Below are 27,826 nucleotides of genomic sequence, written 5' to 3'. Positions count from 1 at the left end.
CACTTGTTATTTCACCAATAAACCTAGCAAACTCTACACAGGTAATGCATCTTAAATTAATTGCAATAATCCATCAGAAGTAAAGCAGTTTACATTTAGTTCATTGAAAATACACGCCATTCAAATGAATGTAAAATGTTAAGGCAATATATTGGCGATACCACTATTTGACATATGCCTCACTACGGGAGAGGCCTTCCCTCTGCCCTTCACTCACCCAGTGTGTTCGCCGTCTGCAGCAGCCAGAGGATCAGGGCGCTCTGAAGAAGTAGTCGTCCCATCATAGTGGACCTGGAGGGGGAAATGTTTTGGACCCAGCAGGAGAATGAGAGTGAAGCAGATGATCTGAAGTGGGCAACGTACCGTGATTGTGAGGGTCTCATATACACTCCGTCTGAAGCGCCCCTCCTTCTGCTTATAGATGCTCCTGTTCCCCAGATCCTCCCCCACTTGTTGGGAGACACACACACTAACTAAATAATTGGGCACTTAAAGTACATTAACACTAAAGGGAGACATAGAGGAGCAAAGAGCGGGAGCTCAGCAGATTGGACATTGACTGATGAAGTCTTGACAGAGCATCACACAACATGGATTAAAGGCAGAAACATCACTGTCAAAATCGAAATTGTTTATACAGACTATCAAAAATATTTTCAAACTGTATATATCCTCACAGCAAAGGCCAACGCTTCCGAATGTCATGCAAAGCATAAATAAATGGGTTTCACTAGAAACCGTGCAATGTTTAATATTTAAATGAACTGCAGTCTAGTCAAATATAGCATGTAAAGAATGACACAAGTCACTCACACCATACAATAAAACAAACGTGTACTTCTGACATGCTGTGCTAAACAGACATAAATCATTTTTAATGTCTGCACCAGTGACAGAACCCAACAAAGTTAAACTCCTACACGCAATCGTCTGAAAAGGAAACCGTTTAGTCAAATATTTGATTTGTAAAAGTGTTTTTGCAGGAATGTTGTGTCTTAAACAAATACAAAGAAGGAGTTTATAGTATGTACAGAAAGCTCAACAGTTTTATTCGTGAATGGACTTTATGACATCACTCCAAGTTACAGCGAGGTCTCTTAATAGAGGAATGATGGAAAGTGTGAGCGAGCTTCATCCTCAGCCTCAATCAGTCCGTCATGTCTCCATGGTCGCAGCCAACACACAGTTAGTGAGAGCGGCCCCTTGTATATTTAAAGAAAGAAAAGGGAGTAAAAAGAGAGATATCTCACCGTTCACATAGATTCCTCACTCAAAGTCCAAATCCTCTTCTTATGGGGTCAAGGAGAGGTTAACGTCTCACCTCGCAGCCCACCCAGACCTCTCACATACTTGGCTTCTCAACAAAGTCACTCACCATCTCCGCTGCTACTGACAACCATCCGTCTAACTTTCACCGCCAGGTAACAAATGTGTCTTTCAATTCCTCCTCTAATCCCTCAGTGTCATCAATTTTGGAAATATTTAAGTTGCCGTGGTGTTTCACATCAGGCATATAATGGAATGAAAGTAGGATGTCATGAAGCCCATATAATGATACTTAATGTAATAACATGGTGGTTGTTAGAGTTGACATTAAACGTGTGCATGTAAACTTGAGATATCTGAAAAAGTACATAATCCGTTTTAACCCTCATCTAATTTGATATACTTTATTAATCCCCGTGGGGAAATTGTTTCTCTGCATTTGACCCATCCTAGTGTTAGGAGCAGTGTGCTGCCATTTTGAACGGCGCCCGGGGAGCAGTGTAGGGAACGGTGCCTTGCTCAGGGACACCTCGGTAGCACTTGGTCTTGCCGGGAATTGAACTGGTGACCTTCCAGTTGCCAAGACCACCGCCCAATGGTTACTTTTTTTATACAAATACAAATTGTTATACTCATGATCCCCAGAGGAGGAATCCTTTACCACCAGATCCATAAGAACATCTTTGTTTTTACCATTTCAGCACATGCATGAACGGGAATATGTTAGGAGGGAAATGTTCCAAAGAAAATAGTTCCTACATGAAAATATTGACAAGGTCTGTGGATTATCTTTAGTAACCATGTCATGGTTTCTTAGAAAGAGACATTGCTTTTGAGTTTCAAATGTATTTTTGGTACCCCAAGCCTTGCCATCTCCAACTCACAACAAAACAATCTAGTTTGAGTAATCTAAGATTAAGCGGGAATATATACGATTTGTGAGTAAACTGTTCCTTTTAACATCAGCATTCCAGCCTCTACATTGTGCACAAGTTGGCATGCTGATGTTAGCATTTAGCTCAAAGCACCAGCGTGCCTCACAGAGCCGTTAACATTTCTGTAGACTGTTGAAAGATGCCCTGTTGGGAGCAGCTTTTACAGGCATGTAGCTCCTGTGGGTGACAGCTGTGCGGAGTGGAAAATGCATGTTTGTACTAAACCTTTCAGAGGTGAAACGGTCATAAAGCTTAAAAGCCCTGGGTAATTTAAATATTTACCTACACATATTTACAGAAGACACAATGGCATTGATATCAAATGAAGAATTCCTACCCCGTGGCAAATTATTTGTGTTTTCAAAAACACAAATAATTTTGTACCCAATACTTTCAATACCCATCCTGAACACAGAAACTATTAACACACACATGATGAACTGACACATGCCAGATTGTATTGGTTAATGTAATAATTCATAGGGTTTAGTTTGAGCTGGTGGTCAGGATGTTAGTGTGTCGCTCTGTGTACCGGGAAAAACACATGGGCTCTAGACCACAGAGCAACCACTGTTCGACAAGGATTCTCTGACTGCACAGCCGTGTCGCTGTATTTTCCCTGCCCAGATGTGTGCAGCTGTTAGAGGCAGGAGTGCCAACAGCGCTCTGACTCAGTGTTTGGTGGACAGCCAGTGGATTCTGCCAGCTGTTTAACGCTGGTTGGAAATACAACTTCAATTCAAAACATTGCTTCAAAACTGCTGCAAATAAATAAGCTGTGAGCACAGAGCGGTCTGAGCAGGAGGTGGGTCAAAGAAAATAACTTCAAAGTACTGGTGAAGGGATGAAGTGCAAGAACACCAAAGTATGGTTCATTTACCAACTACTTTATACACAAGAACAATATGGTTTCACGGTCTTAATATATCAATTTTCTGTAATAATCTTTATAATCATATTACGTCAATACACTGCAGCACTGCTGTGACAAGCAATAAACACAATTCATTAAATGTTCTCGTTTAAGGTTAATCTGTTGTAACATTGTTCGAGGTACACCTCTACATTGGACCATCTCAAAGACATAATATAGCAATTGTTATTTACATCAAAGTGATCCTCCTTGACCCCCCCCCCCCCCCCAACTAAAAAGCACATTATTAAATACAGCGTTGCCTAGTTACAGTATTATGTGTATCGTCAAATATTAACTGTAATGTATACTGCTATTTATTTTTACCATACATGGCGAGAACGTTTAACCACGCTGGTCCCATATATCAATAAGAACAATATTCAATGTCTGGCAACACTTTATGGAGCCTTTTTCCAGATGGTCGGTGACAAACCAAAACACATTAAGGGAGAACGAGCTAACCGTGGTTCAGTAGAAACAGAGGCCTTGTGTAGTGCACATATCACTACAAAGTGTTCCTGCTGGCACAGCGCTAACATAATGCACCAAGAATCAGCGTTATAACTACATTCAAATAACTATCAATGTTTGGCTCCTGTCTGCTGTCACCACTGGTGTTCTCCTCCTCACCGCAGTCACCTCCTGTAATTATTTACTTTTGGTAAAACTGTCCTTGGGTATTTGTGAATCTTTTTTCTAAGTAACTCTATTTTGACAAGTTTAGCTCTGTATAGAAAACCCCTGTAACGGGTCTAAAGTGACGTCATGTCCCGCTGCCGGTTTCTCCCTGTAGGAATGTCACACACTGGCGTTTCAGGACAGAACTACGGCTTATTGGTTTAGTTAAACCTCAACTCCCTTCGGCAAAAAAAAGAATATGTAATCAGGATCACAGACTTCACTCCGATTTGAAAGTAAATTCATAGCATAATTAAGCCATGGCCTTCATGGACGCTGCCTACTTAAATCTTAATTTATTCTCATGTTTCGTTCACAGAATCTTTAATGTTTGGGCTATCGGATGCAATAACATTTCCCCCTTTTCTTCTTACCTAATCAAATGCTAGCATGTAGGATTAAACTTGTAACCATGTTAAAACTGTTCAAGGGCTTCTGAAACATGTTAGTTCAACATTAGAGTGTGTGGGAGAGAAAGGACCTTTGGGATGTCAGGCTTTGCAGACCATTTACATGCACACAAACCATATATAAATCAGGAAAGGGAAAAGCATTATAGGGCCCCTTCAAGTTATTTCCCTGAAGTATGAGTGAGTGCGTACAGACCCGCAGCACCACTTAAACCAGACTCGAGTAAAATCCAGTCTAGGACGTGGACTCCAAATGTCCTCCATGGTTAGTGCGCTCTGAATGTTCTGCAGACTTGATACAACTGTGACTCTTTTTTAAAGATATTTTTTTTATTTGTGTTGCAAGTGCTCTACAAGGGTGCAATATAAATGATCACGGTTTCCAAAATAATATAATAAATAAAAATGACATCAAATACATCTCATTTTGTATCACTATACATTTGGACACAATGCATGCCTTTTTACAAAAAATCAAAATTGCATTGCTTAAGTTGACGGACTATGCCATGACAACTACCTTCATAGTTATTATTATTATAATAATGAACAGAAAGGTTCAGCTGTACAATCTTAAATACTATACAATCCTCAACCTGGTCCCCAATATCTAATCCAACACATTTATCTCAGTACGTGTTCCGCCCTGAATGTAACGGGGATCGGATAGAATACAAATGAAGAAATCAGCTCCATCTGCTCCTTAATGTTACCAACGCAGTATATGGCATATCTCATGAAATGATGGCAATTTGTTATTAAAACAAAAGAAAAATCAGGTTTGCGACTTCAGAATAACTTGCAATGCTGTAACCTACTGGAGACCAAAGAGAGGAAAGTAAAACGATCAGACAAAGGAAATAAAAAAAGGGGAAACAGACGGTGTGCAAAAATGTGAAGGGATAAGGAAGAGGAGGAAAAAATATAAGCATCAAAGCATTTTGTACATTCTTCTTTTGTGAATAAGCACTGAGGAGCCTTTCAGCATTTTGCTTCTCCTATAACTCTAGTGTTCATCCCAAGCTGGGCATTAGCTGAACGTCTCTTTAGTCCACCTTAAGATGCAAGAGCCAGGTATCCAGTAGCAGACCTAGATAAAGATATTTGACAATGATATTTTGGTCTGCATTTAAGAATAAATATTGCATTTGTATACCATGTGAAGATATACTCCTTTTGTATCAAAACAGGTAAAGAAGGGACTTACTCCATGTTGCTTTTCAGCTGGTGCACAGTGCGCTTGTCCAGGTAACGGCAGAAGAGAGTCAGCAGGTTGGAGGGCATGAGCAGCGGCTCCACCAGAGAAGACTCGGACAGCTGTCCCGCCACCTGGAAGATGGTGTCCGTCCTGAAAGACAAAAAGGGACACTAATGTCTTTAGGGCTCGTGATTTTATCGAGTTGATTTAATCAAATTATCACTAATAGGGACAGTTTCATCCCACAGGCCATAAGAAGGTTACACACCTGAATTTTTGAAAGAACAAACATAACATTCATCCGTTTGCCACTCACATATATATATATATCAATATTGCAATTACTGTATATAGACTATTCTGCACAGTTTCAGCGTCATATTCTGTTTCTATTATATTCCATTTTATGCACGTGTACTATTTTATCTATTTTATTGTGTTGCACTGTTGGAGGAGCCTGTGACCTACGATATTCCGATATTCATTGTCATAACTACACTGTAGCTATGCACACATGACAATAAAAGCCTTGAAACTTGAATAATCACGCAAAAACATCCGTTGGAATATTGTATTAACTAAAGGATATCATTCAGAATAGGAACAAGGCTTCAAATACTTCTGTAACTAAGACAAAACATCCAATTAGCAGACTAATCAACTAAGAGGGGTCAATCCTAAAGGTCAATATTGTATGAGGATGTTAAAATGATTCATCACAGAATAAAGGCTTTCAAAGCCCCACCATGTCTCAAAGTCGCCGATGCTGGGCTCTAGAGGAATGCCTGAGGACAGCAGCTTCTCTCCGTGGGACAGCAGAGCGTACAGCAAGGACAGTCCAAACTGAAAGGACAAAAGGTCACAAAACATTGATGCAAAAGTGGCATTAAATAAAAGCCAAAGAGCAACAGAAAGCTCAGACCTTGTTCTGACATGCCAGCGTCAGAGACTCGTATGTCGTCAGCTCTTTGAGGATGCCGATCAGCTGACTGAACGCCAGGCCTCCAATCACTTTGCGAAGAGGAGGGTAGAGCACTGGAAGGGCCTGAAATGTATATTGTTTTAAGGTTTTGAGAAGGAAGATTATTCCTGATCTTTTGAACTAAGCTCGAAACATAATTATCAAAAGTTGGCGTTTTTTAACACACAACGTCAAGTGACTCTAACCCCTACCTCTTCTGGATCTCTGCCCATCAGTGCAGGAAGGTTAGAGGTCACTATGCTCAAGATTTTCAGAGCAGCATTATTTTTCAGGAACGGGAGCAGACGGGCGAGGAGCCTTTTGCCTTTTGAGACCAGCAGGAAAGGAAGAAACTCCACTCCTGAATCTCTGCATCGAAACATCATTGACCAAATGTAACATCCATCAAAATTATACAACAAAAGCTAACAAAACGAAGTAAATGAATATCACTTTAACCAAAATGCATCACTTCTCAGTGATCTACCCCTGGAGGCAGGGTGTGTGCAACTCACAGGGTGCTGTGATGTTGCAGCTGGGAGTAGATGTGCTCCACTTTGCCCTGGGACTTCTCCATGACCCTCCTTTCTTCTGCTTCAGACAAGAGGGGGTTTTTCATCCTCTCTGCCTCCTCCACCTCCAACAGAACCATGAACAACTGCAGGGCAGAACAGGTGTGAGAAGGTGAATACATAACATCCACCTGGATCAAAACAAGTGATCGGCAGGTACCTTTTCTATTTTACTGAGGACCTCTAACCGCTGCTGCTTGATGTCTTTCTGTTCCTGTAATGAGGGAATATGTCTCCGTATTAGGAACAGCAGATAAATACATTAAAAATAGGACAAATGGTTCTCATAAACAGTCACCTCGAGCGGGCCCTGAGTTTGGACTGCATTGACTGCACTGATGGCCCGGCGAGGAGAGTAACATGTGGACACGGCAACCTGACCCAAAGAGCCTTCAATGTGCACCACTGCAAGGGAAAAACACTTTAACAGGTGCAGATAAACATGTTCAGCACTAAGAGTTCCTCGAGGAGACATTTGCAGGCTGGCAAAACAAATGCAACAACATGAGTTCATAACATGAAAAGGTGAAGCTTGATGATAAACCTGGTGCGTAAACATCCGTTTTCGTGATGTAAGGTGTGGTGAGTTTAGGCGGCTCCCTCTTGCTCCTGATGCCCAGCTCTTCCTCCGCCATCTTAGCTTCTATTCGCCGGTAGTACTCCTAAAACAAAGTTCAAAGTTTCTAGTTATGAAATTATTTGGTAATGCACTCTAGAATTGGCTTTTCTGATACAAAAAAAAAAAAAGAAGACGCAGGAGCTAATATTTCCCACCTGGTAGTAGTAGTCCTCATGGTACGGATTCTCACTCTGCAGCTGGATCATCTGCAGCCGGGTGATCCACTCCTTCTCTTTGGCCGTCATGAGATTACAGTAAGGATCCCAGTCCTCTGTTTTTCTACAGAGGTCATATTGTTTTTATAAATAGGCCTTTACCTTTTGTGCGACATACTGAATATGAAATGGTTTGGAATGTTTGAATACTCACCTTTGGAAAATACGTTGTTTTTGACTGAGAAGCCGTCTATGTTGTGGGTGGAGCATGGTGACGGGACCGGGGTATCTGTGGGTCAAACAATCAAATTAAAAAGCACAGCGGATTAGTTTAACACTCCACAGTTTTAGGGTGAATCTGATAGTGGCTCTGGTTCAAGAAATTAAGTTTTATATGAGATGTGTCCACTATTCTCTGTTAAGTTTCGTGGCTGGTTGTATAGCCTTCATCAATATGTCACGTCCTTTGATGCCAAAGTACATCCGGTTCAGATGTATTAATGCTTTCCCTGATTTATCCTTGACATGAAGGAGTTGTTTATGAGATGTACAGCTGCATCCCTTAGATCAACTCTTATTACTGTATCATGTAAATACACAGCAATGCCAGGGATTTGATAGGATCCAGAATGTCAGGCCAATGAAGAGATTTATATACTTATGAGGAATTGAAAAAGATTGCCAAGTCATACATATATGTGGTACTTTTAACTTCACTGACAAATATTTCCAGCCACAAATCAAACATCCCTGTGTGATACACGGGACCACGACACACCTGCAATGCTGTACCGGATTAGACGAGGGGCTGTAAAAGGCGGATGGCCTCGGAGAGTTGGCACCGAAGTGAAGTTGTATCATCTTTGCGGTGGAGGGGCAGCGCATGAAGCCTCCGGTCTGCTTCAGAACAAAATAAAAACATCCGTCAGATAAATGCAAAAAACTCTTTGTAAATACGTTTGCTAGACTGCCCCTTTTTTATTGATTTAGTTTTTTTGACAGTGTGCATTTTTTGGCTTTGCAACCAACTGAATACCCCTCTATTCAAGTCTCCCTTTACACAAGTGTGGTGACACGGTGGTATCTTTCAGGATCCACAATGTTGTCTTGAGGTCAAATAAATAAAAAAACAAACATGAAAAGGCCTTCTTTAGAGCCAGTGATTGGTTTGTGCTTTATACAAACATAGGGGTTCATTGAAGCAGCAGAGGAGACCCCGAAGAAGAGGACCTGGGCTGAGAATAGATCCTCCCAAGTACTACACACATCAAAAATAGAGCCAATGTATTATTGAACAAACCTGATTGTAATGTTGCTGTGGGGTTAACGGCTGACGTGAGAAGATAGGTGATCCTCCTACCATGGACGTATGCATCTGCAAGAAAACATTATTAATTGAAGGAACACTTGACATGTTTGGGTATACTAAACAGTTTAGAAAGTGCATTTCATTTAGTGTAGATATTCAGAGAAGAAGATTGATACAGTACAATGGGTTATTATGATATCTTCAGCAAACAATGTGTTCACTTAGCATTAAGACTGTCGACAAGTAACAGAGTGGTATTGGTCCTCTCTTCAAAAATATAGCAATAAAAAGGAAAACCCTGAAATGTGGAACTGCTCTGCTAAATGTAATCCTCCACCTGAGAGGGGCCTCTTAGGTCAAACGGGCTCCTGGAGTAAGACCCTCCGAGCTCCCCTGTCCGGCCCCTGTAGTAAGAGGCGGGACACGGCACATCCCGGAAGTTGGAGGTCAGGTGCTGCCCTCTCCCTCTGTGCCCATCAATCACACACACGATAGCACGGTCCTAAGAAACAGAATGAAATAAGAAAAGCGTTTGTTTAGGTAACTCACTGCCACAGAGAATGTGTTCTTTAGTGATCCTAACCTGAAGTATTGATCCTGAGATTCTTCTAGTCTTTGTGGAAGATGGCAACATAAACTAAAACGAAAAACATCAAGCAATGAAACATTAGCGGTACGAACAAAGCAAATCTAAACCGAACAATACGCCTTTTCCTTAAATTGTTGCTGGTGTTTTCCTTTTGGTTTGTCTGAGTGTAGTTCCCTCGCATGTCTTGTGCCGAGTTTTATTTATGTTTTTTTAGTTTCCCCACTATAAACAAATATAAATAAAGCAAAAAAGGCTTTATTTATGAAAAAAGCGACACTTACATCTTCGTCAAAGTTTTTATGAAATATGGTATTCCCGAGGTCCACTATGGCACTGTCAAGAGTCTTAAAAAGCAGAAAAAATAAATGTAGTTAAGCTTTCAAATCTCAAATCTCATAATAAATGAATGTATCTGAATCACCTTGATGCTGGGTCTCCCCTCCACTGTCCTCATCACAGCGGGGTCTTCAAACATCTGCCCCCTGCCCAGCCCACCTCTCAGCACCCTGCATCTGCCACGCTGCGCTGGAGGAGCCCGGGAGAAATACTGTGGTCTCTGTCTGGGAGGGGAGGGGGGGCTGCTGCGGGGTGAGGGTTTAGGGTCTGGTAGAGGTGGAGGTGGTGGGGGCAGCGGCTCTCCAAACTGAAGCACATCGACGCTGGGGTCCTCTGTGGCATCCAGATCTGATACAGACACATGTAGAAAGACTCCAAGTGAAGATTTCATCCCTACACATGGGAGTTTGCAACCCTTAGATGCATAAGTGGGTCTTTTTGGACCCGGTGAGGTGGTTTTCTTGAAGTATCTTTGTAATTACATTTTTTATCATTTCATATTCCAGCTATTCCTCAAAAAATATGTTTTGGATATCATGCCATTCACATTTTAAGAAATTGTAGTTTTTGTATTACTACCCCAAGCTTCCATAAGTGGGTCAAAAATGACACGCATGCTTTTTCTATGGGATCCTATGGGAACCTCTGATTCTTATCACCTGTTGCTGTCAGGAATACATTCATTGTAGACCACACAGACTACATCACAAGTGGCACCTCTCTCTGATTATTTTACACAGCAAGATCTGATACCTGTCAGTCAGTAGAATACATTATATTTGTATAGGGCTTTTCAAGGACTCAAAATCGCTTTACAATATAAAGTAGACAAGAGGAGAAGAGATGAGTTTTGAAAAGGGACTGGAATACTGTGAGGGTCTCAGAATAGCAGAGATCTTTGCATCAATACATTCAAACGTTTTTTTCAAAATGTAAAAGAAATTTCTAAAATTATAAATTGTGAAAAATTAAATATAAAATGTTTCTAGTGTGAACCAAAATATAATACAAGTGATTTTTAACCAAAATGACAAAATGGCATAAAAAACACATTACTCTAATACGGGTCCTTTTAGACCCACTTATGGAAGAGTGTAGGGTCCAGTCACTCGTGCATCTAAGGGTTAAGCCTCAGAAATATAAGAGAAAGTAAACCGGGAATGAAGCTGGAGCCAGCAGCCTGTTGAGCTAACAGGGCTGTTGCTCTATCTAAAGAAAGGATTACTTTTGTACCTAGCTTGGAACTAATGGACAAAGAGAAACACATCTACACACCCATTCCAAACGTCTCCTCATTGTGGACGTTTATCGCCTCATCTTCCTCAGCCATGGCCTGCAGGAGCCCACAGTCCATGTTGGTCCCATCCTCTTCATCACTCCACTCTCCTCCATTCTCAGGCCACTGAGGCTGGGACTCCTTCTCAGCCTCCTGTGGGATTAAAACATACATGACTACAAAGCAGCAAAATGAAGAGAAGCGTTCAAAAACAAGCCGGAAATGCATCTTCAGGCTATACAATTAGCTTTCATTTCCAAATGTTTGTACATTTTGCCAGCAATGGTGGTAAAAACGACCAATATGCTAATGAGCATGCTGACCACCTGATTAGCTTGTTAGCATGCAATGTACGCCCCAAATTGACACAACAACAATATTAACTAATTGAAAGCAGTCTAATGATACGGACTTACTTGTTGCTGTTCTGAATCACTCATTGTGTCTTTTTTTTTGTGTTTTTTACGCCGACGGTTCACGGTGACTTTCTTTCTGCTGCAAGTTACCTGCTTGCTCTTGTCATACCGCGCGCAAGGCTCATTAACTGTAAATGAACTCACCTGTGCAAGCTTCAGAGGCGCGCGCACACGTCAACACTTAACTATCATCTCAAACCTACTGTATGCTTACTGTTTATGGATATAAAATGTGGTTATACATTTGTTAAAGAGTTTAAATTAATTGTACTGTTTATTTTGAATATATGGACACATTCAGGATGCAGGCAATGATTTTAAAAAACAGTAATACTCAAAGCGATGGGTGAACAGGGACATCTAGTGGACCACGTGTATTACTGCAGCATTTTTGGTTTACTTTGGTTCATTATTTAGATGTGTTATAAAAAGAACAGTAGATTGATAGATAGAAGAAAATGTCTTATAAAGATACCTCCCCTATTGAATATGAAGTCATACTTTAAAAAATCATAATTCATCAAAGATTCAAGAATATGCAGTAATATAAATTGATAAAACGCACAATTTAAATGGAAATGTGTCAACTTATTACATTACAACTCTTCTCGACATTACATACTGTCCTGTGTATCAGTGTGAATGTTTGTCTCTAAACATGCAATTATCTTATTTTAATCTATTTTCTTTTTTCACATATTTTATATCTGATTACGCTCACGTTTTTTCTGTTCTTAATAGACTTAGTAATACTCCTAATGTGCCCTGTTTGACTTACCATAAAATACGTTATATCATGTTGTTTGTAAAATAGATACAATGTACAATACATTTTAGATGTACTTTCCACAAAATATACTGTTCTTTGATTTTTTTTTGTGGCCTTGGAATTACCCTTCTTCGGTTATAAAGATGCATTCACCCATGAAGCAGATTATAACAAGTTGTGTTCTCCTTTATTTCATTCTTTGGAATAGTTTTTGGCAAATTGCATAGAGCAAAAGTGAAATAATAATGCAAAAATATCTGACATTGAACATATAAGAGTTTACAAAAAAACATACAGCATAAAGCAGTCAGCGTACAATATATAAATGCAATAGCAGTGGCACTTTATATACTTTTTGCAATATAAAGCAAATATATTAAAGGGGATTTTCTTTTCGCTCAACAGTACAAGTCCTTCACTGAAACAATACATTTGCTCTTAATATACTGTTTCACTTCTACCTTTGGCAAAAGATTTCAATTTTTCAATATTCAATTTGAATCAACACGGTATGTAAGAATTTACATACATGACAAAATCATTTGGCGTCATTTTAAATCTGTCTAACTAATGCTAGACTTACATTTCACCCTGCCAGTCAAAATGCAGTCCTTTTTTTAAATTGTGAAATGAACAGAAATGTATTGGGTTGGATGCTTCTCATTTTTATTCCATGCCCTCAATCAAAGTTATATTCTAAAAACCAATAAAGAGACCAGCTCCACCCTCATTCCCGCGGTAAAAAAACAAAAACTAATTGAGAACTCTTGTCCCAGAGGAGGAGGGGGAGGCAGAGCGTCCTCAACCAAAGAGTTTGATGAAGCAGGGGTGGCAGTAGGGCTTGTTCTCCTGCTCCTTGAAGCAGCCTTTGCTCAGGGGTTTCAGGCAGAAGTGGCACACAAGGTGGTGGGGGTGAAATTTGGCTCCCATGGCGGTGACGCAGCGGCCCAGGATCGGCTGCTGGCAGGCCTGACACATGCTGCCGCGGGACTGGTGGTAGTGGGCCTCGCACAGCGGCTGACCCTCGTGTTCGAAGAAGCTGCCGTTGACGAAGGGGCAGTAGCACTCCTGAAGAAGAGTCAGAGAAACGCAGAATCAGTCACAGTGAAGAGCGCTGACTCATCGAACTGTAATTACACATCTGGCAGGGGAAATGACAACTTTCTCATGACATAATTCAAACTTATTTTTAGTTTTTTTCAGTTCTTTCGGTTTTAGGAACGTCCTGCCCACACAGTTACACATCAGAAGGTTTCAAAATGTAAAAAAAAAATTGCCAATGTTTAATGAGGGAAGAACAAGGAGATTGACTCCTTTCTGTGAACATATCATCAATCCGTACGTAAATCTGTTACAAAAACAGAAGTAAACACACTAACAAAAAATCTGCGAATACATGAAATTGATTTACATGTTAATGAAACACAGTTATGATTATCTTTCTAGAATATATGACTTTTGGAAAGGAATTTGTGAAAACTGTTTTTATTTGTGAATCAAAAGTTTGGAAAATACAAACCCCCCCCCCCCCCCACAGAGAAACACTCACCCTACAAACGAAGCACTGCGGGTGCCAGAGAGAGTTGAGGGCTGAGATGTAGTTTTCCAGGATGGGCTGGCTGCAGCCTTGACAGCGGGACGCAAACAGAGTCAAGAAGCACTGCTGGCAATACTGCTGGCCCTCACGGTCATGGAAACCTGCAGGACATGTGGTCAAAGTTTTACACAGCTCAAGTTGATAAATGTTAAATGAACCGGATGAAGCTCGGAAGAAAACATCAGAACGTTTCCAAGGTGACTCTGGCCTGTGGTACTTTATACTTTAATCCGTCTTTCATGGTTTATGGTTTTATTGATGTGAGTTTCTAAAGGCTTATTGTATCTCAAAGCTTGTTCTGCTTTGAATTTGGACATGTTCTGCCAAAGATTCAGTGTTTTTCCGGAATTGTTGGCAGACTGTAACTGCATTTACAACAGAACATGAAATCTCCTTTGAAAACCATAGTCATTTAGTGTTTTTAGAGAGGTTAACAGCTGTTTCAAAGAAGGTAACAGAGCTCCCAGGGTCATAAAGAAAATCAATGCAAACTGATTTCTAGCTTTTAACAGATTTAACAGATTGAACAGATTGCAACCGTAAAACAAACAATGTGCAGAGCTTTTAAGGGTTGTATGTAAGTATGAATTGTATAAACTTCACTGTCAACAGTTGTGTGTTAAACCCAGACAGGAAACAGTGCGTGCCGCCCATTACCTTCCTCTCCAAACGCCCGGCTGCACTTCACACAGCAGAAACACTCCGGGTGCCAGTTCTTATCCAGAGCGGTGACCATTTTCTGACAAAAGGATTGAAAAGTTACTTAAGGTGGGTTAAGGTAGTAATTTGCCAGTGTCAAAAAAGTCTTTGAGTGAAGTGACATGCACAGCTAAGTCACTCACATTTAGAATGGGCTTGTTGCATTGCGCACAGTGAGGGGAGAAGAGCGTGAAGTAGTCCGACTCGCAGTACGGCCGCCCGTCCTTTTCAAAGAAGTTGCGACTGCCTAACTCTGTCTCACACTCAGTGCACACAAAGTGCTCCGGGTGCCACACCTTCCCAAGAGCCGTGACCACCTGCACGAGTAAACAGACACAAGTAATTCACCTTTTGTGGTTTATAATTATGAAAAATGTATATAAATGAGTTCTCGGGAGCTCAATACAGTTTTATAAATCTATGACTATATTCTAAGAGCTCACCTGTCCGACTACTGGCTTCTGACAAGCCGAACAGTTTCCTTTGGAGGATGTTTGAACCCCCTGTCGGGTCAGGTCTGACTGAAGCAGGCCCAGCATGCTGTCCAACGAGCCGCCGGACGAGGCCTGCGGCGGGGGGGTGGGCTGCTGCGGCGCTGTCACCACTGGAGTGACGGGTGCAGCTGGCTGGAAACACAGACAAAGGAAAATTATGCATGGCACATCTGTCTTTGAGATTTAGCAAGAGTTTATATCAATCTGAAGTTAGTTTGAAACTAATAGAAATAAAGCAGTGACTGTTTATGTATAGTTTGGGACAAGAGGAAGAAGGACATGGAAACAAAGTGTTGCATACTGACATCGCAATTGATGTACATTTCAAACATTTCCCTGGCATTTGGTCATAAACTATTTAATTTGTGTGTAGTGCAGGTGTTGAAATATCTCCGTATGGATCAGTGGCCTGACATGCCGTGCCTAGAACCACAAAGTTAGCACGGCTAATCCAGGTACATACCAACAGCAAAGTATATCCAATGGAGAAATGCTCCTTTTTAAAACACTGGGTTTTCAATGTTCCCCCAGCCACTTGTTTATAACACACAGCTGGATCCAAACACACTTAAAACTACAGAACCACTTCATATGCTCTCGTGCTAGCACACTGACTCACTGAATATCAGATGATGTACCATACCAAAAGAGGACCTTTGACTCTGACTTCAAAGATATCTCTTATGCTGAAAAAGATCTCTACCAAGACTAATTTGCATCCTCGGGCTCTATCCGGTGATTTATGTGCTGCTGCCGCACAGTAAAATTAAGTCGTCAAAAACTCAGGTGAACGTCTTCATGACCCCAACATGAATCAGTGTGTGTGTGTGTGTGTGTGTGTGTGTGTGTGTGTGTGTGTGTGTGTGTGTGTGTGTGTTGTGAGGTCGCTCACTGTGCTCTGCACTCTGAAGTCGGACAGAGAGGCCATGAGCTTGTCCAGCTCCAGTGTGGCTGATGTAGCTGAAGGCTTCGCAGAGCTAGAAAGAGCAAAAGACATTTCTTGTTTTGGTAAACTAACAAACACACTTTTTCATCTTGTCCTATTTAACACACTGGCTTGAATTCAACAGAGTGGGACCTAGTACACATGGCTGTTGACGGATGTTTGAGTGCACAAGACAGACCTGCTTTTAAACATCACCAAGACACTCTCAGTTGTTATGGATTATATTTGGTTAAAATTAAGAAACAAACTTTTTCATCAAGATGTTAAAAATGATAGGGTAGCACACTTTGAATTGATTCAAGCGTTCTCAGAAGTCCTTTATTTGTCCCACAGAAGAAACAGTGAAAATAAAAGACTCAATAACACAAGTGGACTAACATATTGAATAAAGAGGCAAGCAGACATTATTCAAACTGAAATAAGCAGCAGCCGCATTATTATTATTAAGTGAGTGAACATGAAAAGGTGGTGAAGTAGCAGCCAGTGATAATAAAAACAAAATTGTAATAAAATGTATATTGCACATAAGCAGTGTTTGTTTTTCTTTCGCTCATTTGTGCAGCTGTCCTGATACGGAAACTCTTTAGTTAGTAGTCTGCATTCACTAGATTAGGTTACATTTGACATCCAATTGATTACATCTGGTACCTGGAAGAGGTGGACATAATTTTATCCTTCATCTTGTCTCTTTCGTCTTTCTTAGAAGACGGGAACTGGGCCAGGATCTCATCTGACGACAAATACAAAGCCATATTAATGAAAGATTCCCTTAGAGATAAACACAGGGATGTAAATCACACACACACACACACACACACACACACACACACACACACACACACACACACACACACACACACACACACACACACACACACACACACACACACACACACACACACACACACACACACACACACACACACACACACACACACACACACACACACACACACACACACACACACACACACACACACACACACACACACTGACCTGTGATGTTGAACTGCGTGGCGTTGAGCTCCTGTAACAGATGGTCCAGTTCACTCAGACCTCCTCCCAGCAGCGAGGAGGAGGAGAAGGCCGGCGGAGGGTCTGCTGTGCGCGGAGAGCGCGGTTTGCACACGGTGCTGTCAGGAAGGACAAACAGAATAACATTAACACAGATCAAGAAACATCCTGTCACTAATGCGGTTTGTGTTATCATGGTCAGTTTGTCATTCAGAGACTCTTGAACATTGTCCAGTCAGACATTAGTCATGTAGCAGCAGACCCTCATCTGTCCAGAACAGATGTTTAGAATCCAAACACATTCTTTCTTAAAAATAGACAAAATGTAGAAAACAAGTCATTTATAATTCTTACCGCTTTGGGCAGATATGTTCCCATGCCAACACAAAGAGAGCTTTGAATGACTAAATGTTTCTCGTTAAAAAAGCTTCTCTTTATTCACAGCAATGTGCAGAATGATAATCAGACTGTATCGCCATTTCGCTACACTTATTCATTTCCATTCTGAATTGTAGATGAAAATGTTTGGTAAAAAAAGTATTAAAAATGTTTACTTTTGCAAGATCTCGCAAATCTTTATGTAAGACTGTACTGTTAAGATAACACTTATGAGAATATAAATAGCGGCACAGCATTTGTTGATTTTACATTCCTCCTTCGTGTCCCTTTCCAAGGTAAAGCATTACTCTGCTTATCCAGTTAGAGATTTGTAAGAAGAAGACTTGATGTAAGAAGACTTAATTAAAGCATGTCAATAGGTTATGGAAATCAGAGAAGGAGTTACCTGTATAATTTGTCTGGGTTGGAGTTTTGGGACGACTTCATGGCAGCAGAAACAGTCTGAGAGGAAAAACCAATACACATATATCAGGTTTTCAGTGAAGAAGAAGCAGCTCGAGATTTGTAACCAGACGTCAAAGTCTTAGGACAACATTACCATAATTCAAATCAGAGTCTGAAATTAGAAAACGGATTACTTCCTGCTTGTGTACCTGCTGTGGTGTGTAGGCGGGGGGAGGTGGTCGATTCTCTTCAGACTCCGGGGGCTCAGCCTCTGCATCTTGTGGGGGGTCCGAGGTGAGCAGGACCGGACACCGAGCGAGAGGAGAGCCGGTGTTCTCCAGGTCAGCGAGGAGGGCATCTGGAGGGGAAGAGAGGGGAAAGAAACTCATAAATAACATGAAAAAGCATGAATGGAATGGAATGGTGGAAGGATTTATGATTTGGTTTAGCTTCAGGTTGTCCTTTTAATGAAAATTGAAGGCACAATGAGTTTGATAAGTGCGCTTTTCTTTTGTCCGCTTGGTGATTCACTGTAGTTGGTTTTCCCCCCCCGATTTCTTTAGCTTTTCTTGAATACGAGCTTACAATTTTGCCCATTTCCTATATTGTTTCGAAGGGTTAATGCCAAGAAACATCCCAAACACAGCCAAATAAGAATATACAGTAAGACAGAGGGTCTCTGCAGATACAGACACCGTCACACATTTAGTGGTGATCGTGTGGGATTTACAATGTTTTTTATCCTTATCATTGTACCTTCAAAGACAATTAACTTCCCCATAATGCATTTCTCTATCTTTTTTAATACCCCTGGTCGTGATATCAGTTTGTTTATGAAGCACCAAAGAGAGTTAGAAAGAGGTATGATTAGAGAAAGAGATTTCAAAAACATGCAGTGCAGACAGACAGAGACACCCTGGATGATAGACGCATGATGAGGATCAGTAAATGGCGTACAGGCAGACACAATGACAGACGTGCAAATGCGTGCAGAGACAGTTACGTACCAAACACAACAATACGAGGACTGAGAGGGTAGTTAAGTGGCTCAGGCACTCCTAAGGAGAGACAGACAGCCTGTGTGACCAATAATACAGCAGCAGCAGCATAACAGGACATGGAGGACAACGAGCGTCCACACACCAGTAATCAGTCAGAGGACAGGACAGGACACTTGGCACGATCCAGATATAATCCATCAAAACAGTGACGTTATTAGAACACAAACTTATCAAAGACATGCCCGTTCGGAGAGGAAGCAGAGGAGGAAGAGTGTTTGGCAGCTGATATCTAAATCCACTCCAAGTGGAAGCTGTCCAGAAGCTAAACTTGCTCAAGGGTTAGCCGCCGCATGACATCATTCAGCGCTGACAAGTCCATGTACGTGCAAATTAAGGCCAACGCTGGAGTTTGTAGAAAGAGAGCTGAACATGACTAATTACAAAGTGTAAATTGTACTGAGGAGGCTGCTGTTGTGTTTTGTTTGAGATGTTTACCCACTATTACCAGCCGCAGTGTCATACATTGGATTGTTCAACCATTAATCTATCACTTAAAACAAATGTTGGCCCCTTTCACCTGCTTTTCAACAAATATTCACGCATTACACCATGTTGGTAATTCTTAGACTCACTTTGGATAAGAAAAAAAGCTTATCAAAACCAGTCGTTTATTGGTTATTAGTAGATAGAGTTGTTCATTGACAGGAAACAAGTAAAATCAATGAATCGCCACATTTTTCATTCAGAATGGCAGGTCATGTTTTTAGCCTCTCAAATGTTTGGATCGTTTCCTGCTCTTTGATATCGGATTCAAATGAATATATATTGGTTTTGGACGGACTGAACAAGACATTCATCACCTTGGACTTTGAGAAGCTGGGGTGGATGTTAGTCCACTATTTTGTGACATGTTATAGATCAAACCATCGATAATAACATTAATTTGCTGCAGCCCTAGTAATATACAATGAAAATACATCCTAGAAATGGCAGAAGCAGCCTGTGTTTAGGAACCACTGATCTACTGGTAGATCCTTTCAAGAACAAAAACAGGACTAAACTTCAACAGAAAGGAAATAAGCCATGTTTGGGAGGGTTTTCTAATGTGTTGTCTTTTAATAAGAAACTTAAAACAATAACTGTTTGCTGTAGAACACATAAGACCCTTTACTCTGGTTTGATCTAATGGACTAGACTTGTTGTGAGACATGAGGAACATTACCAGGTGACCCTGCATTAGTTCATCCCTGCGGCCAATTCTGCCACAGATGATTCACACTTCTGGTATGAATCATCATACCAGAATGATGATTGGTGAGAAACTTGTGCATATACTACCCACCCTCCTCCTCCCTGCTGGGGGCCGTCGCGCGCTGAGCCTGCGAGCGGCTGCTGCGCTGCTTCGCGCGCGCGCGCGTCGGGCGCGCGCGCGCGCGCGCGCGAGCGTCGCGCTGCGCGCGCGAGCGCGCGCGTCGCGCGCGCGCGCGCGCGCGCTGCGCGCGAGCGCGCGCGCTCTCTCTCTCTCGCTCACACACACACCACACACACACACACAACACACACACACACACACACACACACAACACACACACACACACACACACACACACACACACACACACACACACACACACACACACACACACACACACACACACTTACAGAGAGTGAACTGCTCATATAAGGAGCTGAACTTCTCTGAATGGGAATTATGACCATATTTAGAGCTGCCTGTCGACTTGTTTGTCTTGGCTAATCGCCTCTCTAACAAGTGGTCTATCTCACGGAAAAGCCTCGCCAGATCCAATACATAAACCTTCAACATGATTAGACAACAGGATTAACTGAGCGTCCCGAACATGGCCACCGCCTGACTAACGCTCACCCAGTCACCCATTAGCTCGGCCTCTCTGTGTGCAATCCAAACCAGATGTGCCCAGATGTGCTTGGCTGCATCTAGCCATTCCTTCCAGGGTTGCTTGTAAAGCATAAGTCCCCTAATACAGAAGTGGACTTCAAGAAAGAAAAAGTTCCTATGAGAGCAAAATGGGCAGCGGAAGAGAAAGGCCTTTCTATTTTCATTGAACTCTGTGGCTTTTTTTGAAAATAGCAGAGTGGCCCGGGGCTATTTCAGGGCCTTTCCGACACACACACACACACACACACACACACACACACACACACACACACACACACACACACACACACACACACACACACACACACACACACACACACACACACACACACACACACACACACACACACACACACACACACACACACACACACACACACACACACAGTCGGCTTCTCATAATGTTGTTCCAAGAAAAGAGTGCATATTTTATAACATCAATAGAAAAAGACAGATCATGCTTCCTGACGCTGAACACACAACCCCCTTTGATATCTTCAAAATACTCTGTTGAACATTATGTGGCTTCTTTCCATCCATGGCTTGTTAATATGAATGGATGGGAAAGCCCACGGTGAATCCCCTTTAATCTCATGTATAAAGAGTATATTGAATTAGCAGGGCATGCACAAAGCACTCAATGGCGGTCAGGCAGTCACAGAGTAATGTAGTACCAGTTCTTGTGGTACCTGTGTGAGTATGTGTGCATGTTTGGCCTGTTTGCTTGGAAAGGTAAACACAATAACGCAAAAACAAAACATTGTTTTAAATCTCAGAGGATAGAGAATCACCTCCAGGACAATAGGTATTATCAGATTAAGGGGGAAAAAAAACATATTTTTGACATAGAAGCTGTAAGATAGTTTTATTAAAGGATGTTCAAATTGCTTTTATCTGTATTAAAATGTTAAGGGAGCCAATAAATCCCCTTTACACTGCAGACCCATACATGTCCCTGTGGACCGAAAAGGAAATTCTCCTCCACTATGATTACCAGAATGCACAGAGACCTTATTTCCTCTGATTGGACACACCACCCCTTCCCAAAGATCCCCTCCAGATATCCAACATGTAGAGGAGGAAGAACAGCAGTAATACTTACCCAAATCGTCCATGATATGATTTCAGCCGAGCGTTTTCCTCTTTGTGTGACACAATAAGGACGCAGACAGCATTAATAAGTAGTGATGGACGCGTATCAAAGCCGCAACATGGACTACAGTCTCGGGGCTATTGTCTGCGTCGGTCCTGAATAACTTCTTGAACACCGTTATCCGCCAAGAGAAGAGGAAGAGGAGGAGGAGGAGGAGGAGGAGGCGGGCGTCCCGTTTCTTTTTCCTACACCACTCTTCCTGTGTAATGCCTACCAGGACCTCAGACTGGAAGAAGGCGTAGTTAAATAAATGTGGTTACAAACCCGCATTCCCCGGACAGGCGACGTCATCTTGGACATTCCTGGTCCATATTTGGGAGAGAAATTAAGATTTAGAGGCGCCGAGAGCTGGACGTGCTGCTGGGACGATGTACGTGAGAACCGGGGACAGAATCCCTAATTTACCGCTGTGTCTTTCACAGTAAACACAACCTCAAGGATAAACACTGAAGGGGCGGAACCCCTTTTTATGAAGGAGCTTGCAAAAACATCATTTCGGTTAGGACTGAAGCTATCTACATTTGATTATTTCTATATATAACCTATTTTATATCAGTAAAAGATACCATAGAGAACAAACAAATCCTAATCCAAGTAATTATTTTATAATTTAGAAGAAAAAAAAGTTTTAAAAAATAAATATTTTCTAATTTAAGTTTTGTATAATATAATTCTGTTTATTATGAAACAGTACATATTTCAGCAGTATCTGCTAAAAAAGTAATTTGAAAAACGAATTAAAAATAGTTTCAGCAATTACACTACATGACTATCCAATAAACTATTTTCTTCGAGGTTTCTTCAGGATTGTTTCATATTGCATATAACACAATATTAACATTCAAAAACAGTCAAATGCAGATAGCAGCGTCATTATGTTTTGAATAGAGACCCATAAACCCTGCAGTACTTTTTTACTGGATTACTCGCCAGCTCTTTCTCTATGCGAGTCAGTTTCAGGCAATTTGTCAAAACATAACTTCATTTCTTTAATGGACCCATGTGAGCACAATATACAATTATAACTACATTAGAACTTTGAGGCACCCGACCACATACAATTGCAGGACTGAGTTGATGTTGACTACTTTGATATGAGTAGAAAATAAAATTGACAAAATATTTGCAGGGAATGTGATTACAGGTGCTACTGAACCAGATACTTTTATTTATTATATTCATTTATTATCTCTGTTACGTGCCACAGTGGGTGTGTGTGTGCTTTTGTGTGTGTGCTTCTCTCTCTCCCTGATTGTCTCCAGGTGCAGCCTCTCCTCCAGGTGCTCCCAATCCCCAATCAGGGCCTCCTTAAAGGACCCGAGGAAGGCTTCGGCAGCATGTCTCTGTGTTTTTGTGAATTGTTAGGATATGTGCTCCAGTTGACCTTTTTGTGTATTGTTTAATTTAGTTACTTTCTTTTAGAGGAAAGTTGTTCTTAGTTACTTTAAGTTTGTTTTGCAAATTGGCTGGTGGGCCTCTTTTCTTTTGTATTAATTAAAGCATCACTTTGTGGTTTCAGCAGTCAGTTTCCTTTCCTTCTTCTCTCGCCCGGTTGTTTTTGTGTTGTGTTACTTCCCTTTGTACCCCTAGTTTAGGAGGGAACGTAACAAATGGGGGCTCATCCGAGATCTTTGAGACAAGGAGTGAGTATTCGTTTGTTGTATAGTGTTGATATTGTGTTTGGTGGTGAATATTGTGTGTATATAAGTGAAGCATTGGTTGTGAAGTCTCTTACTGTTTAACAGCTTCCTCAGTTTAGATAGGGCAGTGTCTAGCTGGGCTGAATCAGTCCTCCCTTCAGGCACTCATTTATTATTTTGCCTTTTTTATTTTCGGGGTAATCCTGGGAGGGGATTTAGTCCCTGTTGGGGGCAGGCGTTTCAGCCGCTGATGTTTGCCTTTTTTAAAGTCGCCTCGAGCCCGGCACGCTCCAGAAGATAGTTAGGTAGGTTGTGGTAAGCAGGATCTGGGGAAGTTTGTTATTTGAAAGACTAGAGTCAATGTTTGTGTATGGCATCAGATATATTTGAAAATGTCTGTTTAGTATGGCCTCCCTTGTGTGGAGTGAGTCCTCTCATACTGGTTCTAAATTAGATGCCAGGTTGAAAGTGAGGTTTCTTTTTTATTAATGAAAGCATCACTTTGTGGCTTCAGCAGTCAGTTTCCTCTCGCCCGGCTGTCTGTGTTTTGTTACTTCCCTTTGTACCCCTAGTTCAGGAGGGAACGTAACAATCTCCTCTACTTTAAGAGAGCTGAAAACAATCTGAACATTTGGTATTTGCTTCTTTCTTTTAAATGTATACTGAATCAAAACTTCATGTGCTCAAATACCAGAAACCTATTTACTGCGGACGTTCATAGTATGAAAAGCACAGGTGTAAATCATGAAGGCAACGATGGCTGAATTTCATTAAGCAGCTTCAGAGCCATCGTTAGTTATTAGTTACACCTGTGCATTACCCTCTACTCACTAAAAAAGCTGTGCCTAAGCTACAGCCCGGCTCAACAGAGACCCCTTTAATTCTGTTCATTACACGTGGACACAAACCTGTTCTTATAATAAAAGTCAGCCATCAGTGTAAAAAACAAAACAGGAACACTTTTAATTATGCAAGCTCACAGTTACAGGCTATGTTTGTGTGATTAGGGGAAAGTGCCACATTGATGGTTGGTGACATGTGGTGATGGATGCATTTTCAAAACTAAATGTTTAATCCCAGAAAACTCCCGTTTACTGTATGCCAGAGACAGAAGTCCTTTGGCCAAAACAATCCCTCTGTTGTCCAAGAGGTACCTGCCTTTGGTTTCAGTGCATGAAACATACAAAGAACTGACAAACATACTGCAAAAAACTAAACATTATTTTAAAGACTTCTTTCCTGGTATGACATCAAATCAGAAATGTACAACAAAACTGGGAGACTCAGACCAAGGAAACGTATCAGTTGAAGGTTTATCCGTTTCTTTGAAAATAAAGCCTTTGTTTTGAATTCATGCAGTTCGCCGATTCAGACACCGGACTCTTCATCTATGCATGTTACTTCTAGATCACTGTGACACACAACTACGCTTTCAACCTTTCCCAAAATATTAATGATAATAATTATAACGTACGCGCGCACACACAATCATACTTTCCAAACCAACTTCACCACTCAAGACGTCTAAGCCAGTTGGGGCTTAAGAGCAAAGTCAAGGAGCAGAACCGCATGTGATGTGGAAATCATAAAGTTTAAAAGGAAAAGATTTGTGTAGCAAATTGGGGGGTAAGCTGGGATGATAGCATGAAGGTAACATGTATAGGTTTGGTTACCTATGATGATATCCATCAACTGAAATTATATTACATATCCTCCACCCCGCTACTTCTCCACTGCTGTTAATCCACACACACCCACTTCCATCCTCCCCTCCATTGCTCCCTGACATCACTGCACCGCCTGTTCGTTGGCCGTGCTACCGGAGTCCTGGGGCTTCATCACATCGGGGAGTTCTGGGGGGCTGGAGAAGGCCTCGACGTGCAGCTGCTCGAACATCTCATCTGAGAGGCGGAGAAGACGAGGAAACATTAGCCCCATCGTGACAGAAGAGTAGCATGTGGCACTCACTCATGTCGCTGCGGTGAACATTTACCAGAATATTTCAAAGAACCAGCCTGGTTACATGCACTCGCAAAAGGATTGAAATCATAATCTAAACAGTTGTGTCACTAATTTAGACAGAGTATATCGTAAATATATGTTTAATTACAAAATGCCTCCTGGGTGGCTCGAAACTGTTTTTGATCTTCACAGTTGGCTAGAAATGAGATATCCTGGATACTTAAACCAACTACAAATGAATTAAACATACCATTTATGCGGAAGGCCAGACCAACTGTAGCTGGAGCTTGAGGTCTGGCAGTCTGGTTGGTGAATCCACAGTCACCAAGAGTTTTACTGTCCTCTAGCGACTGATCATCCTGTGGAGAAAAAGTTGAATAAGTCACAGGATCAGCAGTGGCTTAAAATGAATGCATTCGCTTTAATACATATAAATAGAGTGTGTGAGACATGTCCAAAGAATTACAAGTCGCACTTGGAAAAGACAAGTTACATGCAACCACACACACAGAATTGAGATGCTGTCAATAATGAAAGGAAACTTGATTAGGTGTCATTGTTATACCAAGCCCTCAACTCACTTTGTACAGCCTCTGGTCCTCTGGTGGTCTCTTAAGAATTCCTTCAACAATACGCTTCAGCTCATACACAGTGGTGGACTCCTTGGCATCGGTGAAGATTGTGGTCTTTTGACGCCGGATCATTAAGAACACGTCCTGAGGGAAGGCAAGTTTATTGAAGGAAGGTGGGCAGAGAATTTTACGTTAAAAACTAGGCTAAAGGCAACTTGACTTAAGTGAGTTGTTCTATACCTCAATACTCTCTATTTAGCATGGGATCAAACAGGACAGCTGTTTATGTGAATGAAACGCTTTGCTTGACAACACATCTCAGTAGGCCGAGTCAATGTCCATCTGGCCACTGTTTAAAACACCTTATTACCAAGTATGTAACGTTAGAGTAAACTTGTGTTGAGGCTAAACCAATTAAGGAACAACAATGCTTATTTAGTTGGAAGTTTAATTGTCACACTATTTCATATTTAGTATGTCCAGCAGAGGTGGGAGAAGTACTCAGATCTTGTACTTAGTTAAAAGTAGAAGTACCAGAGTGTAGTAATACTCTGTTACAAGTCCTGCATTCGAAATGTTACTTAAGTAAAAGTCCAAACATATTGGCATCAAAATATACCTAACGAACCAAAAGTACTCAATATGCAAATTGGCCCATTTCATAATAATATATGATACGTTTTTATTAAAGTTATTGATTCATTAATGTGTTTAAAAAAGCTGGCAAATGTGCAGCTAGTTTATAAACGTTGTATGATGCAGGGTAGCTTGTGAATTTTAATCCAGGTGTTTCTAGTCTTATTTAGGGGTTGTTTACATTACACATTATTAATCCACGTCTGCAAAGTAACTACATATAATAAATAAATAAATGTAGTGGACTAAAAGTACCCCATTTGCCTCTGAATGGTAGTGGGGTAGAAGTACAAAGTAGCAACACACATGGAAATAGTCAAATAAAGTACAATCTGTGAAAATTGTACTTAAGAACAATACCTGAGTAAATGTACTAAGGTATTTACACTACTGGTGTATGTAGGTTTTGTCTGGATACAGAGAAATTGACACGACAACATTGATGTATAAACTACCAAGAATTACCAACCAGTGCAAGTTATTAAACGCTGAGCTAACGCCGAAATAGTCACAAGAAACAGCCTTGAGATGTTGAGGAGTCAATATTAAGCCTGACAGTTAAATAAATCGACACTAAAGGTCTGATAATGACGGCTGATGTTCAGCTAACTGGGTTAGTTGGCTTATATTACATATCTTCCAAGGTTAGCCAAGCTAAATTACACCTAAAGCTAACGTTAGATGAGAAGGCAAAGCTAACATAGCTTAGCATTAGCAGGCTAGCAGACACAAACGGATATACACATTTCTATACCCGTCGGTTTCTACTGTTAATACATGGCTAATATTTTTTTTAAAAGGGCTAAATGCCCACTCAGTGTTTGTATCTAGACACCAAATCTCACAAAAGGTCGATCATATTAGGAAAAGTTACCATTTCAAGTGGTCAGCTAGCTAGCCAGTTGCGCCAGCCCTGTGTTGTGCAGCAGAACCCAGACTGCACCGCTCGCGGATATTGCGTAATTCAGATGAGCGTTCCGCATTCACGTAAGACAGGTACGCAACA

General features: G+C 41.2%; 3 protein-coding genes across 6 annotated transcripts; all 3 read right to left on the bottom strand.

Moving 5' to 3' along the window:
* Positions 1-4,551: 4,551 nt before the first annotated feature.
* On the bottom strand, positions 4,552-11,775 carry patl2 (PAT1 homolog 2). 3 transcript variants are annotated; one of them, XM_034107728.1, is made up of 19 exons: positions 11,637-11,775; positions 11,220-11,373; positions 10,030-10,292; positions 9,890-9,952; positions 9,603-9,656; positions 9,357-9,521; positions 9,011-9,085; positions 8,489-8,610; positions 7,925-7,999; positions 7,711-7,834; positions 7,481-7,598; positions 7,235-7,341; positions 7,097-7,150; positions 6,880-7,022; positions 6,577-6,733; positions 6,326-6,448; positions 6,149-6,246; positions 5,413-5,553; positions 4,552-5,295 (listed from the first exon to the last, which is right to left on the bottom strand). In XM_034107728.1, exons 1-19 carry the CDS (start codon positions 11,658-11,660, stop codon positions 5,262-5,264), a joined length of 2,094 nt encoding a protein of 697 aa, XP_033963619.1. In that variant the 5' UTR covers positions 11,661-11,775; the 3' UTR covers positions 4,552-5,261. The 3 variants fall into 3 exon arrangements, with proteins under 3 accessions (XP_033963619.1, XP_033963620.1, XP_033963621.1); XM_034107729.1 differs by having other exon boundaries at positions 8,489-8,607; XM_034107730.1 differs by lacking the exon at positions 9,603-9,656.
* Positions 11,776-12,570: 795 nt separating this feature from the next.
* Positions 12,571-22,170, bottom strand: LOC117464946 (transforming growth factor beta-1-induced transcript 1 protein-like). 2 transcript variants are annotated; one of them, XM_034107732.2, is made up of 12 exons: positions 21,960-22,170; positions 18,946-18,996; positions 18,148-18,296; positions 17,940-17,995; positions 17,138-17,274; positions 16,790-16,871; positions 16,088-16,172; positions 15,145-15,327; positions 14,845-15,018; positions 14,660-14,741; positions 13,955-14,103; positions 12,571-13,473 (listed from the first exon to the last, which is right to left on the bottom strand). In XM_034107732.2, exons 1-12 carry the CDS (start codon positions 21,970-21,972, stop codon positions 13,207-13,209), a joined length of 1,428 nt encoding a protein of 475 aa, XP_033963623.1. In that variant the 5' UTR covers positions 21,973-22,170; the 3' UTR covers positions 12,571-13,206. The 2 variants fall into 2 exon arrangements, with proteins under 2 accessions (XP_033963623.1, XP_033963624.1); XM_034107733.2 differs by lacking the exon at positions 18,946-18,996 and having other exon boundaries at positions 21,960-22,169.
* A 2,413-nt stretch (positions 22,171-24,583) lies between these two features.
* On the bottom strand, positions 24,584-27,780 carry LOC117464957 (elongin-B-like). The gene is made up of 4 exons (XM_034107748.1): positions 27,695-27,780; positions 26,194-26,328; positions 25,863-25,971; positions 24,584-25,551 (listed from the first exon to the last, which is right to left on the bottom strand). Exons 1-4 carry the CDS (start codon positions 27,695-27,697, stop codon positions 25,439-25,441), a joined length of 360 nt encoding a protein of 119 aa, XP_033963639.1. The 5' UTR covers positions 27,698-27,780; the 3' UTR covers positions 24,584-25,438.
* Positions 27,781-27,826: the final 46 nt, after the last annotated feature.

The sequence above is a fragment of the Pseudochaenichthys georgianus genome, chromosome 19, assembly GCF_902827115.2.
Source record: "Pseudochaenichthys georgianus chromosome 19, fPseGeo1.2, whole genome shotgun sequence".
NCBI classification, from domain to species: domain Eukaryota; kingdom Metazoa; phylum Chordata; class Actinopteri; order Perciformes; family Channichthyidae; genus Pseudochaenichthys; species Pseudochaenichthys georgianus.
Note: the sequence above shows the minus strand (reverse complement) of the source record. Positions and strands in the feature narration are given on the sequence as shown.